This window comes from Haliotis asinina, chromosome 2 (genome assembly GCF_037392515.1).
Source record: "Haliotis asinina isolate JCU_RB_2024 chromosome 2, JCU_Hal_asi_v2, whole genome shotgun sequence".
NCBI lineage: Eukaryota > Metazoa > Mollusca > Gastropoda > Lepetellida > Haliotidae > Haliotis > Haliotis asinina.
In genome coordinates, this window is record NC_090281.1 from 29,586,036 (window position 1) to 29,602,034 (window position 15,999).

Here is a 15,999-nt window from a genome sequence, read left to right on the forward strand (position 1 = left end):
GAGATTGGGAAAGGCAGGGGCCAAGGACCATTTTGCTCATTAGAATACAAAATGGCCCATTAAAATTTTGAAGTTTACTATTAATAAAAGGGTAGTGGCCCATGCTAAATCCAGAAAGTTGCTTATAATCCTGAAAATGGTCCATTGTCAAAGTTCTCTTTCCCAAACCCTGTATGGGGCATCTAAAAAAAAATTAGCGGACCAAATTTAGATGTTCCGTCCGAAATCTAGCCTCTCTTTGGTGGATGGACAGGCCTTATTTCATACGCTGATATGTGTATGGTATCCATCGGCTTTGTTAGCGCTTTTTGCATTGGCCTTGTTCATGGTAAAGGCATGCATCATAAGTTCATATTTATTATCATTAACAAAATTTGCATTGCAGTCTTGCAAATTAACATGCTTTTACTTTTTTCAAGTCAGACACAACATTTATGGTCAATGAAGATTTTTGTCTGATTCCCAACAATTGTACAGTGTGTGAAGCCCATGTCACATGTCCTCTTCTGTGATTGTGGTTGGACATTGATAAAAGTGGTGGAAAGCTCCACTCCACTTCACTCCACCCCTCTGCATCCCATCACACAACCCACCCGCTCGCTCCCTCCCTCCTTCCCTTACTCCCTCCCTCCCTCACTCACTAACTCACCCGCCCACCTCACTCACTCCATGGACTGTATATGTCCACTCCATCCCATTGCATCCCATCCTACCAACCCACCTGCTCCCTCCTTCCCGCCCCCCCTCCCTCCCTCAATCGCTCGCTCACTTGCTCACTCACTCACTCCATGGACTGTGTATATTGTTTCAGCTTGAAGATGAGCATGAGCGAGAGTTTTCCCACTTGATGTGGGAGACCCAGAAGATCCGGGTGATCAAGGCAGGGACTCTGGAGAAACTGGTGGAGAGTTTGTCTACTGTCAGGGGGGAGCTGGACTCCACCTACGTCAACATCTTCCTTGCCACCTATCGTACCTTTGCCACACCACAACAGGTGCTCAAGCTGCTTATAGACAGGTGGGTACTGCATGAGGAAGATGACTGGGAAAGTTGTTGTGTTTTGTTACAATCCTTTTGCTTGTGACTTAAGATCAGTAAATGTCATATAAAAGCCAAACACATTAGTCAAGCATGGGTGCAGCTGTTTGTGTAATTTGTGGTCCTGTGATGTAGACTTAAGACAGACCATGGTAAAGTAAGCCAAAGATCAGAATTGAGTATCTCACAAAGTCGTGCCAGATTTGATCTCCAGCAGCCTGTAATAATTGTAAGAAGGGACTAACCTGATCTGGTTGTAAGGCTGACTGACTTGGTTGACACATCATCATATCCCAGTGCGTACATCGATGCTCATGCTCACTGGATTATGTGCTGCAGACTCAATTATTCAGAGGCATCTGTCATCCAAAGTGCTGTTGAACAACAAACCAAGCGAACCAACCAAACAAAGCTTTTAGTATTCAAGATTTGTGTAGTATATTCCATATCAGTCACTGGATTGTCTGACCCAGATTCCAGCCATTTACGTAAGATGTCTGAAATACTGATGATGTGTATAATTCAGCAAACAAACACAAGAATATAAAAACAAAAGAATCCTAGTCCTAGCTCTACCATTTCTCATGTCCTTTATTTCACAGGTATCAGATGTTGAAGTTGTGTTGTGAAGATGACCGGACTGAACTGAATGAATTACAGCTCAAGTAAGTAGGATTTCACAGTATGCTGGAGATAATACAACCCTTAGATGGACATGATTCTGTAATTTAAATGGCTTACTGTGTATATCATTTTGTGTTGTGTGCTGTAATAGTGTTCAATGAACTAACTCACCTCATATAGTTACCAGTTGTATTTATTTTGCATTTAACAAAACTCCCAGTTACTCCATAAGTAGGTTTCTGTAGGTTGTACAGTGCTTTTGTGGAAATGTATTCACCTCTTAGACGTTGCTGTATTGTCTGGTCCAGAGTGGATCAATTACAGATCACTGTAGCGGGAAAATTGCTGAGTGCAGTGTTAAACTTAAAGCAAAAAAAAAAAAGAAAGCATGAAAAACAGATCAGTAACTGCTAACTGTTAGTTTTGATGATAACATCACCTGAGACATCCTTTTTAAACAAGTTTTTTCAGCATTATCTCAAAAACAAACATTGATACAATGTGCGACTTTGGCCACTTGTCAAAATTTCATGTCAGCGAACATTATGCAGAGATTCCAACCTCAACGAATTTATCGTAGTCACTAGGACTTTTAGCATCAAACTATGTAAATATGTTTTCATTGGAGATTTGAAATTGAAATTAATTAAAAATAAATTAAATTACAATTTGGATGTGTCAACAAAAACATATATTTTTGTTGATTAAACACAAGATGAAATGTAATGCTGATAATTTGGAAGTCTGCTGTTGGAGGTGTGTGAAATTAAGGTTGTACTCTTGATTAGTGTCATAATCGCCTTCTCAGATTTCATCATGATTTGAACCATTTAGTTGACTGCTAATTTTATGGTCAAACTACTAAGTTTGATCTTTGAAACTAATATTTGCAACACTTTGGAGTTGGCATCTCTGCATTGTTTGGTCTGGTTAACTCAGCTGAGTAACTTAAGTCAGATATCTCCCGAAAATGTGGAAAGGTACTTGCAGTTTTTTGGACATGCTTTTAGCAGAGACATTTGAAAGGTGCCATATCTCTACTTTCTTGTTGTTTACAGAACCATTAAATCTGTGATATCTGTGTGGCTGGACACCTATCCGGAAGATTTCCGGGAACCACCAAACTATCCCTGTCTCCATACGTTAGAGAAGTTTTCACTGCACTTCCTGCCGGACAGTGACCTCGCAGGCCGGGCGCGACATCGGATCGAGCGCCTCATGAAGGATCACACAGGTGCTGATGGTCAGTGTCAGTTTGGTTGTGGGTAGATGATGTGTCTCTTAACACTATCAACAACTTGTAATGAGTTACAGGATCTCAGGGGTGCAGTACATTGAATGCCGGATTGGAATTCTATTTAGATACTAATTTACAAAATAAGTGAACTTCCAGTGATATTTGCGGCAGTGGGGGTAGCCTAGTGATTAAAACCTTTGCTTGTTATGCCAAAGACCTGGGTATGATTCCCACCATGGCTACAATGTGTGAAGACCATTTCTGGTCTTTCCCTCCATGATATATCTGGAATTTCATTGCTAAAAGTGGCATAAAAGTAAACTCCCTCACTCAAATACAATAGGAAGTTCATACGTTTTATGAAATTTGTATCTAATAAGAACTTGCGTGGTATTTTATTTATTACCCATGTTTTAGTTGATTTTAAGTGGAAACTTTTGTACATTTTGTATTCATAAACTGAAACCAGTTTAACAAGACCTGACTTATGTCATTTTATGTGTTTAGTATTCATGAACCCTAAACGAGTTTAAGAAAGGGTAACCTTGTGTGGGACCCTTGATTGTCCAATGAAATTTCTCAAGGGTTATAATTTCAGTTCAGTAGACATTGCTAGCAAACTAATTCAATGACACAGAAAGGTGAATTTGCTGGACTCAAAGTTAAATATACAGTTGACTCTGGCAATATCGGCGTCTGTAAACATCGGCATGCTGTCTACAACGGCATAAATTTTTCCGTCCCGGCAGAAATGCACTTAATTATCATACAGAAACATCTGTAAACATCGATTTCTGTCTACTCCGGATATCGGTATTGTTTTTCAGTCCCAATGAACAAATGGTTATGAAAACAAATCCGAAATAAATGGCTCGTGAAAGACGGTGCAACCCTTTGATGCAGTTAGTTCCAAATGATGTAACAACACAATTCGCGGTTACTACCCAAGATTATTCAAAAATGGGAAGTGTCAATGAGCGTCTTGTTAATTAGCTGATTAGTGAGTGATATGTGTCCTTTACATAGAATGATGAATAGTGGGCACTGTACCAACACATTTCCCAATATTATTTAGAAATGGGAAGTGTCAATGAGTGTCTTGTTAACTAGTGAGTGGTACGTGTCACATACATAGAGTAATTAGAGGGCATTTCAGGTAAAATCGTATACTGTCAGTAGTGTAACAGTCAGCATTGCCAAAATATCTCGGCCTGCAAAATGTGCAAGATGTGAGTTGACACTTCAACAAAAAGTGCAGCTGATAGAAGATTTTGATAAAACGCCTTGACCCACACAGAAAGCATGTGCACTCAGATTAAACACTTCGCATCTAGCTAGGAAGTACGACTTCTGCATCAAGTGCAGAACTTGGAAAGTGCAGCGGAGGACGTTGGCACAGAAAATACAAAGCAAGATCAGTGACTTTTTTACAGTGTGGACAACCTTGTTATTATTTGAATGTGTTATAAATGACTGCATTCAAACATGTTGTTAATACTAACAAGACAGTACGACTTCCGTAGTGCGTCGGCGTCATGAGGCAAATTGCCTATCCGGCACTTTGTCAAAACCAGCGTTTTTAATTTGTTCCCAAGTGGTGCCGGTATTGACAGAGTCCACTGTATTGAAGCTGACTTTGCTTTGTCTATAGTATGTACATATTCATTTGACAGCATATATATAGGTTTTGCTCGTTAGATACCAACCATTCACTGGTTTCATAAATACGGTATTACACGGGACATAGTTTAGTATTTCATTCATTACTCACCCAGCATTAGCAAAATAATATCGAGCAAAGTACTTCTTTCTTTAGAATTCAACGAGTGTGATGACACTCACGAGTCAATCAAGGTCTAATACTACTGTGACAGAGGCATCAGCATTGTGACGTCATAACTTTGACATCATACATATGGCATTACGTGATGATATTACACAATGTGTTATAACTTTGTAAAATTATTAGACAGTGATATCTTCAGTGGGTGAGTAATACATATATATATATACACACATGCAGTTGCTATTTTCAGCCTAATCGTATTCTTCTGTTTTTCTGCAGCTAACGAAATAGAATTCCGATTTTCCATCTGTGAAGAAGTTGATCATATGATAGACAATGAGTATCACAAGCCATTAACATTCAACGACATCTCTAGTCACACCTTTGCTCAACAGCTGACACATCGAGACGCTGTAAGTATTCAGTTCTTTTGGTGCTGTCTTTTCTGTACTCCAGTATGTTTCTCCTGCAGGAAAGACTTGGTTGAGTGGTCCTTGCCTGTCATGAGAGAACTGATAAGATTTTAGTGGTTTTTAGTTTGTAAGTTAGCATTCTCAGCATATTTGTAAGTTTAAAGTGTATCAAGTGAATACAGACAGGGACCAAAATGTGTTGCGTTTTTAGCAGAGCAATGGGTTCAGTGTGTGAAGCCCATTTCTAGTGTCCCCTGCCATGAAATTGCTGCCATAGTGCTAAAAGTGGTGTAAAACTAAACTAGTATTAGTAGAAGTAAGGACAAACTGAAGAACCTCAGTAGGTGAGACTTAGTCATGTCATGACACTCTGACATCGTGGATTGATTGTGGCGTGACACCCTGACATTGTGGATTGGTCGTGTCATGACACCCTGATATTGTGGATTGGTTGTGTCATGACACCCTAAGATTGTGTATTGGTCATGTCATGACACCCTGACATTGTTGATTGGTCTTGTCATCACACCGTGTGGATGGGTGCTTATGCTATCAACCACTGGTATGCCAGACTTCCATGATATTGCAGACATATTACTGATTGTGGGATAAAACACCATTCATATGCTTTGTGCTTAAGAATTGTTTATGAATGAACTCTATTTGAGTTTTGTCCAATACCCATTACTGTTTGCAGGAGCTGTTTCGAAAGGTGGTTCCGCATCACTGTCTGGGTGCTGTCTGGGCGCGGCGGGGGAAGAAAGGGGGCAAGGAAGCAGCCAGTGTTCTCGCTACTATAGAACAGTTCAACCGTGTGTCTCTTCGTGTGATAGCTACTATTCTCAAAACTCGAGATCATAAGACATCGCAAAGAGCCAAAATTGTACAGAAATGGATACACATTGCTCAAGTATGTTGTGCTACTTTTTTCTATGTTTAGATTTGTTTTGCATTTTAAGGGATGAATGCATTCAGTATGTTCAGTTTTTTGCAGTTGTCCACAGTTATAACAAATTCACATGTCTTCCGATTAAGTACCATGTACTCAAATACCACAAGAAACATCTTAATAGTTCAATTATTTACAAGTATTGGTCAAGCTTATTGCACACAATCTTATCACTGAGTCAGGAGAACAGATCAGTGTGAGATATCATTTCATTAAAAGTGTGGTTGGGTAGATTAGTGGTTGAAGTGATAGCTCAAGACCTGGGTTCTATTCCACATATGGGTAAACTGTGATGGGTAAACTGTGTTGCTAGGTAGTAAGGGGGTATACTGTGCCTTGTGGGAGCATACATGATGAACACAGCATGAGTGGGCTGGTCCTTTGAAACAGTTGATAGTGTGGACTAGAACAGTTCTCCACAGACATGCTTGTACATGGCTACACAATAGTCCTGTTATGATTCACTTGCATCTTGGAATGATGCAAACCATTTAAATTTCAAATATTTACAAATACTTCAAAGAGAGTGCGTTTATTTGGTACTTCTGTGCTGTGCAAGGTGAGATAAGCAAATTAGAAGATGTGCAGTAGTGAAGTCATTGGGCTGTTGCATCCACCCATAGAGCAGAAGATTGTGGGTTCAACCTCTGGACACCTCATACCGAAAGACTTTAAAATATGGTACTTATTGGTCCCTCCCTGGCCAATACAACATAGACTGGTGGGGTGGGAGTCAGTATAATGTGTTTGAGTGGGATATACATGTCTGACCATGGCATGGTATCTCAGTGAGCGAGTGCAACATTAAGCCTCATTTCACTTCACCTCCATGATATTGTTAATGGTGTTTCCCCTACACATTGTAAACAGAAAGCAGGACAGGATTGGAAACAGAGTGCAAAGCATTATTGTAAACAGTGCAGGGCACTGCCCTTTTATTTGTCGCCCTGCCCTACGTTTAATACCTCACCTCATGAGGCTGTGGCATTTTTCTTGATGTAAGTTTCCATCATATTTGTTTTCTTGCTGAACAGGAACTCAGAGAGCTAAAGAACTTTTCGTCTCTGAAAGCGATAATCTCGGGCCTACAGTCTCACCCAGTCTACCGGCTACGCAGGACATGGTCGTCTCTACCAAAGTAAGTCCACAGTGTTGGTAAGAATTAGACTGCAGCATCTTCTCGCTGGAGGACTCAGTTGATGGTGCATACTCATGGATCACTTGGGTCAAAATTAGTCAATATTTCAAAACAACTTCACTGAAAAATACTTGCCAGTCTGTCTTTTACTTCTGTGAGAATCTCTTTAGAGGGATCCTGTTTCAGAGTTGTGTTTCAAATAAAACCTCCTGCTGAAGACCCGAGTTTGATTCCTCACCTGATTACTATGTGTGATGCCCATTTCTGGTGTCCCTGTGATATTGGTGGAATTTGTGCTAAAAGTTGTGTTAAAAACTCACTCACTCACTCACTCACTCACTCACTCACTCACTCACTCACTCACTCACTCACTCAGCAATATAATCCCTTTGATGTTTGGTGACCGATTTTGTGTTAATTACATACATTTCAATATTGCAGGGATACTATGGTGCTATTTGAAGAATTGTCAGAAATATTCTCAGGTGAAAACAACCAGCTCAATTCTCGGGAACTGCTTATGAAGGTAATAGTACAGCGGACATTTGTGTTAAGAATTACAGAGAGGATACTGAATTCAGTTTAAGTGCCGTGTCTTTTAAACGAAATTATGATTTGGTGTGTTTGATAATAATGGTATTTCACGGAAGAAGTGAGTTTAGTATTCTCTTTGTGGCTCTCCAGCATAAATTGATAGAAACTGTCTTCAGTGTGATGACTCTCAGCCTTCCATGAAGGTCTAATACTATTATGACAGAGTTATTAGCATTCCGACGTCATAACTGTAAATGATTATATGATGTCATACGTGTAGTGGCATTACATAAGTGTAACATTGCTGTAAAAATATTACTCTGCAGTATCTGCCATGAGCAGGTGGTAATATACTGACTGATAATACTTGTGTTGATTGATTCTCATTCTGTTGATCACTTGATTGTGCAGTATCTCAATATTCTTTGTTCCAGGAAGCAACAGCAAAGTTTCCCGATCTGGACAGCCAAAATAAGACATTAAAACGACGCAACATGCAGAAACGCCAGTCATGGATAGATAATGTAAGTCTTGCTTTTACAGTGTTTTTCTGTGTTGTGGCGAATTGAATGTGCGATAAATTCAGATAAATATATGTAGAATGCAGGATCCAAAACTAATGCATGTCATCCTTAGGTGGACAGATATCAATTCCTTATCTTGTGCATCTTCCTCAAAGATGCACAATAGGTCCCACACCTATTCCCTTGAAGAAATTCAGCATGTCCTAAATAGAAATGATGCAATTTGCAGTGACACATGTTGTCATTGCAGGGCATTGTCCAGGGAACGGTGCCATACCTGGGAACGTTTCTGACAGATCTGACCATGATCGACACAGCCAACCCTGACATGACAGAGGAAGGCCTCATCAACTTCGAGAAACATCGGAAGGAGTTCGAAGTGCTTGCTCAGCTCAAACTGCTCCAGTCAGCTGCTCAGATTTACAACTTCAAAGAAGATACTCAATTCTGGATTTGGTTCGATTCAGTGAGAGTGTACAACGATAATGAAAGGTTTGCCTTCCTTAGACATTGTTCAGTTCAGATAAAGTATACAGTGGTAATAAACATTTAGACTCTTTGATGTGGTTTGATTCAGTGCGAGTCTACAAGGTAAAAATAATTTAGCTAACCTGAGTCAGCAGTCTGTGCTGATCGCAATAAACAGCAAAAAGGATTGGGTGGTCAGGGCCGTTTCCTCAATGAGTGTCATCATACCCAAATAATGCGGGTTGATGCTCACAACATCGATCACTGGATTACACTGTTCAGACTGAATCATGTAGCTGCAGTTTTGAGAGATTGAGTGTCACCATACTCCAGTAGCATGATTTGGCGGTCACAACATTGATCACTGGATTGGCAGATCCAGTGATTTAGCTGCAGTACTGCTGAGTATGATTGAGTGTTACCATACCCCAGTAGCATGGTTCAGTGCTCATGACATTGATCACTGTATTTGCAGACAATCATTTAGCTGCAGTATAGCTGAGTGTGGCATAAAACAACAAACTGACTCATGTATTCTTGTTCCCTTGCAGCCATGAACTGTCTTGTGCAATAGAGCCTCCCATGGAGGGATCAGCCAAGATCAAGAAGAAATCAGCCAGGTGAGCTACAACTTCTATATATCCTAACTTCTTCATTTGCAAAATAATACCCATGTATCTTCTCTGCTAGATGCTATAATATATGCTCAACAAGAAATGATATTATCAACTGGAAATCGATTTCTACATGTATGATAGAACCCAGGAACCTGATAATAGACTGATAATGAAATTCAGAATTTTATATGTATATATATATATATATATTTATATATAAAGGAAAGAAATAAAAATGTATGTGATCAAAACTGTAAGCGTGCAGAAATTGCTCTAAAACAGTTTGTATAATTGCATTGGTGTCTAATGCAGTAAAGCTATCCATATTTTTATCAAATATAAAGTCCACATAAGATCTTGTCATTCTTGATGTTGACATACATACATGGAGATTGTACTTGTTCCAATATTGATTTCTTGAACTCTTTAGAGCAAAGGCTAAATCTGAGCCTATCCTGTCTTGTGCAATTAAGTTTTGCTCTTCTCCAAGGTAAGATCTTAAATTGTCAAGCGATCCGCTTGCAGGGTTGGTTGTGGTGTCACGGTGATGGTGTCATTGCAAGAAATGTGGAGAAAGGGGTAACCCGTTTAGCAAGCTTAGCTTTCATAGTGCTTTGATGTACTTACATTATGCTTTATCATTTGTAGGTTCTGTTGAGGGGTAGCCTAGTGGTCAAAGTGTTTGCTTGTCGTGTTGAAGATGCAGGTTCAGTTCCACAATTGGTTACTGTGTGAAGCTCATTTCAGGTGTTCTGTGATGTTGCTGAAACCATGCTCATACACTCACTCACAGTTCCCCTGAGTGATACTGTTATATATCATAACTGAGTGATATAACCAAGTGAAGATTCGGATTAGAATTGTTCTTTAGCTGTATTAGCTCAGCGGCATCATATTTAGGAAGTGAGATACAGTAAAGGGCAAGATAATAATCTGGTGTGCAAAGTGTTGCCTCGTCACATCAAAGACGTGGTTCGATTCTCAATATGAGTATCGTAGATGAAGTCCATTTCTGGTGTCCCCATGTGTCATATTGCAGGGTTACTGTTAAACTTGTCACCATGCTGACATATTGCCACACTTTATGTATACCTTACCATGCCAAGATCTAGCCTCCATAAATTCAAGTTATGGATCCTAATTTGGCAGCATTATTCTAATCCCTTTCATTTATGTGGAGACAGCAGCATGGATGCGTGGATGGAAAGCCTGCACCGAGTGCAGTGTGTTGATAGTTCTATTCTTAACAGTGCCATACAAACAGTTGTTTAAGGATCGTCTTTGTTGTTGCCCTGCCTGGTGTTTGGCATTCTGACAGACACAGACACAGACACAGACACAGACACACACAAAAAATAAAATAAAAAATAAAGGTTCTAAGAAATTTAAGGACAGAGTAATTTGAATTAATGTATGTATTATTGTCCTTGAATTTCAGTGACTTGTTCAGTAAATATTCAGTAATTGAACAATCCCTCAACTCATCTTTAAAAGTCTTTTTCTGAAAACCAAACATTTTACTTTTTCAACTTTTTCAGCCTAAGTAACCAGTGGTATGTTTTTTATTGTAATTATCTGAGTGATATGCTAGTTTCCATGGATACATGACGTAGACTGTGTCATCCCTCTGTTATAGGCATATACAGCTACATGAACCAACATTTGCTCAAAGTCTTAGGTGAGGTGTTGTATGCTGCCTCATGTCGGCCATAACACTGCTCACTTAGTTTCTTAGGCCTGAAGACTTTTGAAATCTTTCACCTCTTTTCTTTTGCTATTGCCTTCTTTTGATATTAATATACATTCGGCTCTCACTATGTTGCAGTTGTATTGATTTGTATTTATTTTTAAAACTTGGATGGCTACAATCAGTTCATTGAATCAAAGTGTAACAGGGTCTGTTTTACAATATGATCATAGCATAGACTCATACATTTTAACATTTCAACTGATTTGAAGTGTAGTTTTTGTGTTCAGAGTACACTGTGAAAATGTCCATTTATCACATGGACATTTTCACATTAAAAATCAGCATAATACTTCATACCTGCCTAATTAGCATTTGGTTCCTTTGGGTAGGAGTTATGTCAGTGTTGTAAAGAAATTATTAATTAGGGCTCAGGTTATGTGGTTTTTTTTATAAGTTGATGAATTGTATCCAGTAAATACCTTTCATATATCATTAACTTAATATTTGAAAGGGACACAACGTCTATTTTTTTATTGTCCATTCCCCACATGAGTGCAGTATGTGAAACCCATTTCTGGGGCATCCAGCCGTGATATTGCTGGAATATTGCTAAAAGCAGTGTAAAATGAAAGTCACTCACTCACTCACTACTTTTTTCAGCAGAATCTACTACTGAGAGTCGGTTGTCCTTAGTGTCATTACTGTAAAAGGACTATAACTTTTGTTCCAACAAGACAAATTCAGTTTTCAGCAAATCATAGTACTGTGAAGATTTATAACTATCTAATATTCACTACAATAGTCACAAAAATAAGATTTTTATATATAAATAAAACTAAATTCCACATTTCTTCTAAGCACCACACTTTTCTATTTTCATTATTTATTTATTCTGAACATGAATTTATTTACGATCAGAAATAGGTGATTTTGGAATTTATACAAAGGAACTATCTTTATGGCTTTTGTTGACTTCAGCTGCCTAAGAAACCAAGGAGTTTATGGCCACATTGTTGAATGACAGCACCAAGTTTCTACTTCCTTACTGGTCAGGGGAATAGTATCATGCACGTAGACTTGAGACTACAGTCAAATCCCAGTAAGTCAAATTACCGGGGACCATGTAAAAATTGGACTGAATGTGTTCGAGACGTAGGTATGTCTATGATGGTAGAAAAAATGATCGGGACCAATAGGTACTTCGAGTTATGCATAATATTCGAGATGCGAGGATTAGTCTCATTGGGATTTGACTGTAGTTGTTTTCTTACTGTATGATCAAATTAATATAATCCCTGAACATAGTTTGGACCACCATTGGGGCATACTATTCAGTGTTTTGAGGGAGAGGGGATTCAAAACCCACACTATTTAAACAGATGGCCAAATAGATATTGTCCTGTATGTGATTTGCTTTCGTCGCTTGCCCTTTCCAAGAAAATATGGAATATCTAGAAGTGATGGAAGTATTCTGTCTTTCCCTCCCAGAATATTTAATGGTTGCTCCCAGTACCTGTTTAGATCACAATGAACATCATATGAAGAGTAAAGAGAGTGTGGACATTGCCTCAGTTCACTGTTTGATTTGACAGTCTAACTATGAGAACTGATTCCGTTCACCTGAAGAATTCAGATTAATGTTTAGCTGAAAGTTGCTATGGTAACAATATATAAACCCCTGACTAGTAAGGATGATGCAGGTGGTGTGTGGTTGTCACTAACCCAGTAACCATGGTAACACGGTCCGCCTAGTGTTGTGTAACTGTGTGGTTGATGGTCACCAGTTGTGATACAGTGTTGATGTATGTTAGTGTGACTGACATTTAGATGGTATACTTCCACTGTGTATGTATGAGAGTCATATGTTCTGCATGAAAAGTGTATTCTGGTTATGTTCCTGATATGAGCTAAAAGTGACATGAATATGGATTGAAGTCAAGTCGAACATGAGATTGCAATCCTCTTCTGCATCCAATATACCATTTTCCCATCCAAGTTGGGATTACAATCCATTTTTGCATCCATGTTAAGATTACAATCCATTTTCCCTTCTGAGTGGAGATTACAATCCAGTTTCGTAATCCACGTAGTGATTACAATCCAGTTTCACAATCCAGGTGGAGGTTAAAATCCAGTTTCTCAAACCAAGTAGAGATTACAATCCAGTTGCTCATTTTAGCTGAGAATACAAACCTGTTTCTCAGTCCAAGTAGAGATCACAATCCATTTCCTCATTTAATGTGAGGTTACATACCTGTTAGCCATCATTGCTTTGTTCCACTTCTCCATCAAATTTTTTATTAATTCGAGCGATCAAGTCAAGCTGAGATTGCATTCTAGCTCACCAGTCAAATTAAATTATGGTTCAAGGCCATGTAGTCTAAGGTATTGCAAGCAGCTTTTTGTTAGTGGTGTCCGGATCTGTTGCAGGGCTCGATTTAGTGCCTTATTACTTTATATGGGTGCAAATCAAAGCTGTAGCTTTTGAGGAATAAATCAATAATAAATTTAATATTATAAGCATAAGTATGTTAACTCATTTTTTACCTAAACTTTGAATCCTAGTAGCTGTGGTGCCAAAACATTGCTATTGATAGACTTATTTAGGCTATGACAGCTCGTGTTAACAGGCATCAGCAGTGTCTCTGTATTGCTGTGGTTTCACGGGTACTACACAAAGGAAAAATGTTATCTGCATCAAAACCTCTGGAATTTGGCTGGTGCAACTAGATTTATGTCTTTAGGTTGCACCTGGTGCAAGTAGGTCAGCATCTCTTGAATCAAGCCCTGTGTTGTTTGTACCACCACATCCTAGAAACTTGCTTATCATGATCTAGAATTTACATGAACAATCATATTGTTCAGGATAACACTGAAGTCAGACTAATAATTATCACTAGGTTTGTTTGCATTTCATTTTGGGAATTTGTACTGACATTACTGGCAGACATTAGACTGATAATGATCACGGTTCTTAATCTGCTCACAATGTTTCATATGGTAAGTGTCAGTGTATCACTTCAACCTTTCCCTCCCTCAAAGTCCCACAGTTTCCTGACCAGAGTTGGGCACGCCTGAAATATATAATTGTAGCTTCAAATCCTGTTTTGCCACAGTTATGTTTTCAGGCCTTTCAGCACCAGGCCCATGCTTGTCTCACCAAAGCTTCACTTCGGACATTCCACCTACATAACATGACAAGCCATGCTATAACAAGGATACTGTTTTTTCTTGAAAGGCATTTAGAAGTTTGACCAACATGAATACATGACATGTTTTTGGGATAACAACTTCTTTCTATTCTTTATATGACAATTCAGAGCTAATTCTTGCTCCTTCGTGTCATTCATTCACTTGATGAAAGAGCAGGAATTAGCTCTGAAAGGGGGAATAAGTAATAAACAAAAGTTGTCTGTAGGACTTGTCATGTATGTAAGGATACTGTTAAACTAACTTGTTTCAAATTTGCTTACCCTTGAAGATTGAGGTTAGAATTGGTCTCCAGCAACCCATGCTTGTCATAAGAGGCGACAAACAGGATCGGGTGGTCAGGCTAGCTGATTTGTTTGACACATGCCATTGTATCCCAGTTGTGTACATCAATGTTCATGTTGTTGATCACTGGATTGTCTTGTCCAGACTTGTTTATTTGTAGACTGCTGTCATATAGCTGGAATACTGCTGAATGCAAGGTAACACTAAACTCATTCACTCACTACAAACTTGCTCACTTTTTAGGATATCAGTGTGAACTGAAGATCTGTGAACTGTGAAATATATTGTGTTATAACTTCCGTATTTAACCCTCATCCAGTGTCATGGAATGACTGTGTTGTTGCTCATCTTGGTTTCAGAAAGTAATTAAGAACTGTGTATTCTTTTGTAGCGTTATTAGACTGCATCTGTTGTAACTATATTATGGTCTTTGTATAATCATGGTGCTATAATTCATATTGTCCTGCATTTGAATGTATAAAGTTTACTAATCCCTTGATAAAAATTTTGTTCACTTTGTTTTTTTTTTTAAATGTTGGTTTATTTAAGAGCAGTAATGAACTAGTATTAAGAGCCCTGCCAATATATGTGAATGCAGGGACTAACTCCAAGTGCTCATTTAGCAGTGTCATGACATGTACCTTTACATATCTATACATATTAAAGTTCTTTTGTGGCAAAGTATGGCTACAAGATACTCCAAGGGACCACTAATTGTAATTTGTTATGACCCTGGTTGTGTGATATACACATTTTCAAAAATTTATAAACACAGCAAGTGACTAAGACAATAAAAGAACATTTGTCGTATCTCAAGTTATAACTGTGTTAGTCATAAACTGTACTTCAGTACAAGGGTATCCCTGCACAGAATGTGTGTGAAAATCTTTATGTTTCATGTGTCTGATGTTTATTTGTGTTGAGTCACATCGTTGGTCAGCTCAGTAAGCTAGGCTTGTTCAGCTAGTTCTAGGGACTCAGATTTAACATTGGTAAGCAAAGGTGGTAAAGGAACAATTGCCCAAAAAGTTTTGGTTGACATTTTCCCTGCGTGGCATTTTATGATTTGGAAAGTACAATATAAACTGGATAACAACTACTTCTGTTTAGTGAGTTTGATATTTTAATACAAACTCATGCACTAGACCAGTGTCCTCCTACAGGAGGCAATGACTCTGTGACTTAGTTGTTGCATCAATACTGTTCAAACAAGTGTCAACTCACTCTAGTTTGTATAATATATTTTTCTAATAGTCTTTTAGTATTTTTTCATAATTGTTGATATTACTGGCCCATGTCATAGTTTGTGCCAGGGGTGATGACCATCTCGTAATTCCTTATGGAGAGTCACCACCCCTGGTTCCAGAATCTGGAAGCCACAGTTTTACTGAATGTACTGCTTGGGATATGTAGCTTTTGCTGGTGAGCTTCATCAATGTAGCTGCCATATTTTGTTATTTAGTCTCACAAAATAGACAAAGTGTGA

The 15,999-nt window shown here is 38.6% G+C and overlaps 1 protein-coding gene across 4 annotated transcripts in view; it reads left to right on the top strand.

Moving 5' to 3' along the window:
- Window positions 1–15,999, top strand: part of LOC137273551 (ral guanine nucleotide dissociation stimulator-like 1) — a 38,835-nt gene that overhangs the window by 9,122 nt on the left and 13,714 nt on the right. For 2 of the 4 annotated variants that reach the window (XM_067806287.1, XM_067806288.1), the window contains exons 3-14: window positions 812–1,017; window positions 1,641–1,703; window positions 2,721–2,905; window positions 4,965–5,098; window positions 5,796–6,008; window positions 7,082–7,185; window positions 7,627–7,711; window positions 8,154–8,243; window positions 8,494–8,735; window positions 9,263–9,331; window positions 9,759–9,818; window positions 10,965–11,006. In XM_067806287.1, coding sequence (XP_067662388.1) covers window positions 812–1,017; window positions 1,641–1,703; window positions 2,721–2,905; window positions 4,965–5,098; window positions 5,796–6,008; window positions 7,082–7,185; window positions 7,627–7,711; window positions 8,154–8,243; window positions 8,494–8,735; window positions 9,263–9,331; window positions 9,759–9,818; window positions 10,965–11,006 — 1,493 coding nt within the window. The remainder of the gene's footprint in view (window positions 1–811; window positions 1,018–1,640; window positions 1,704–2,720; window positions 2,906–4,964; window positions 5,099–5,795; window positions 6,009–7,081; window positions 7,186–7,626; window positions 7,712–8,153; window positions 8,244–8,493; window positions 8,736–9,262; window positions 9,332–9,758; window positions 9,819–10,964; window positions 11,007–15,999) is intronic. The other 2 variants (XM_067806289.1, XM_067806290.1) reach the window with 1 other exon arrangement.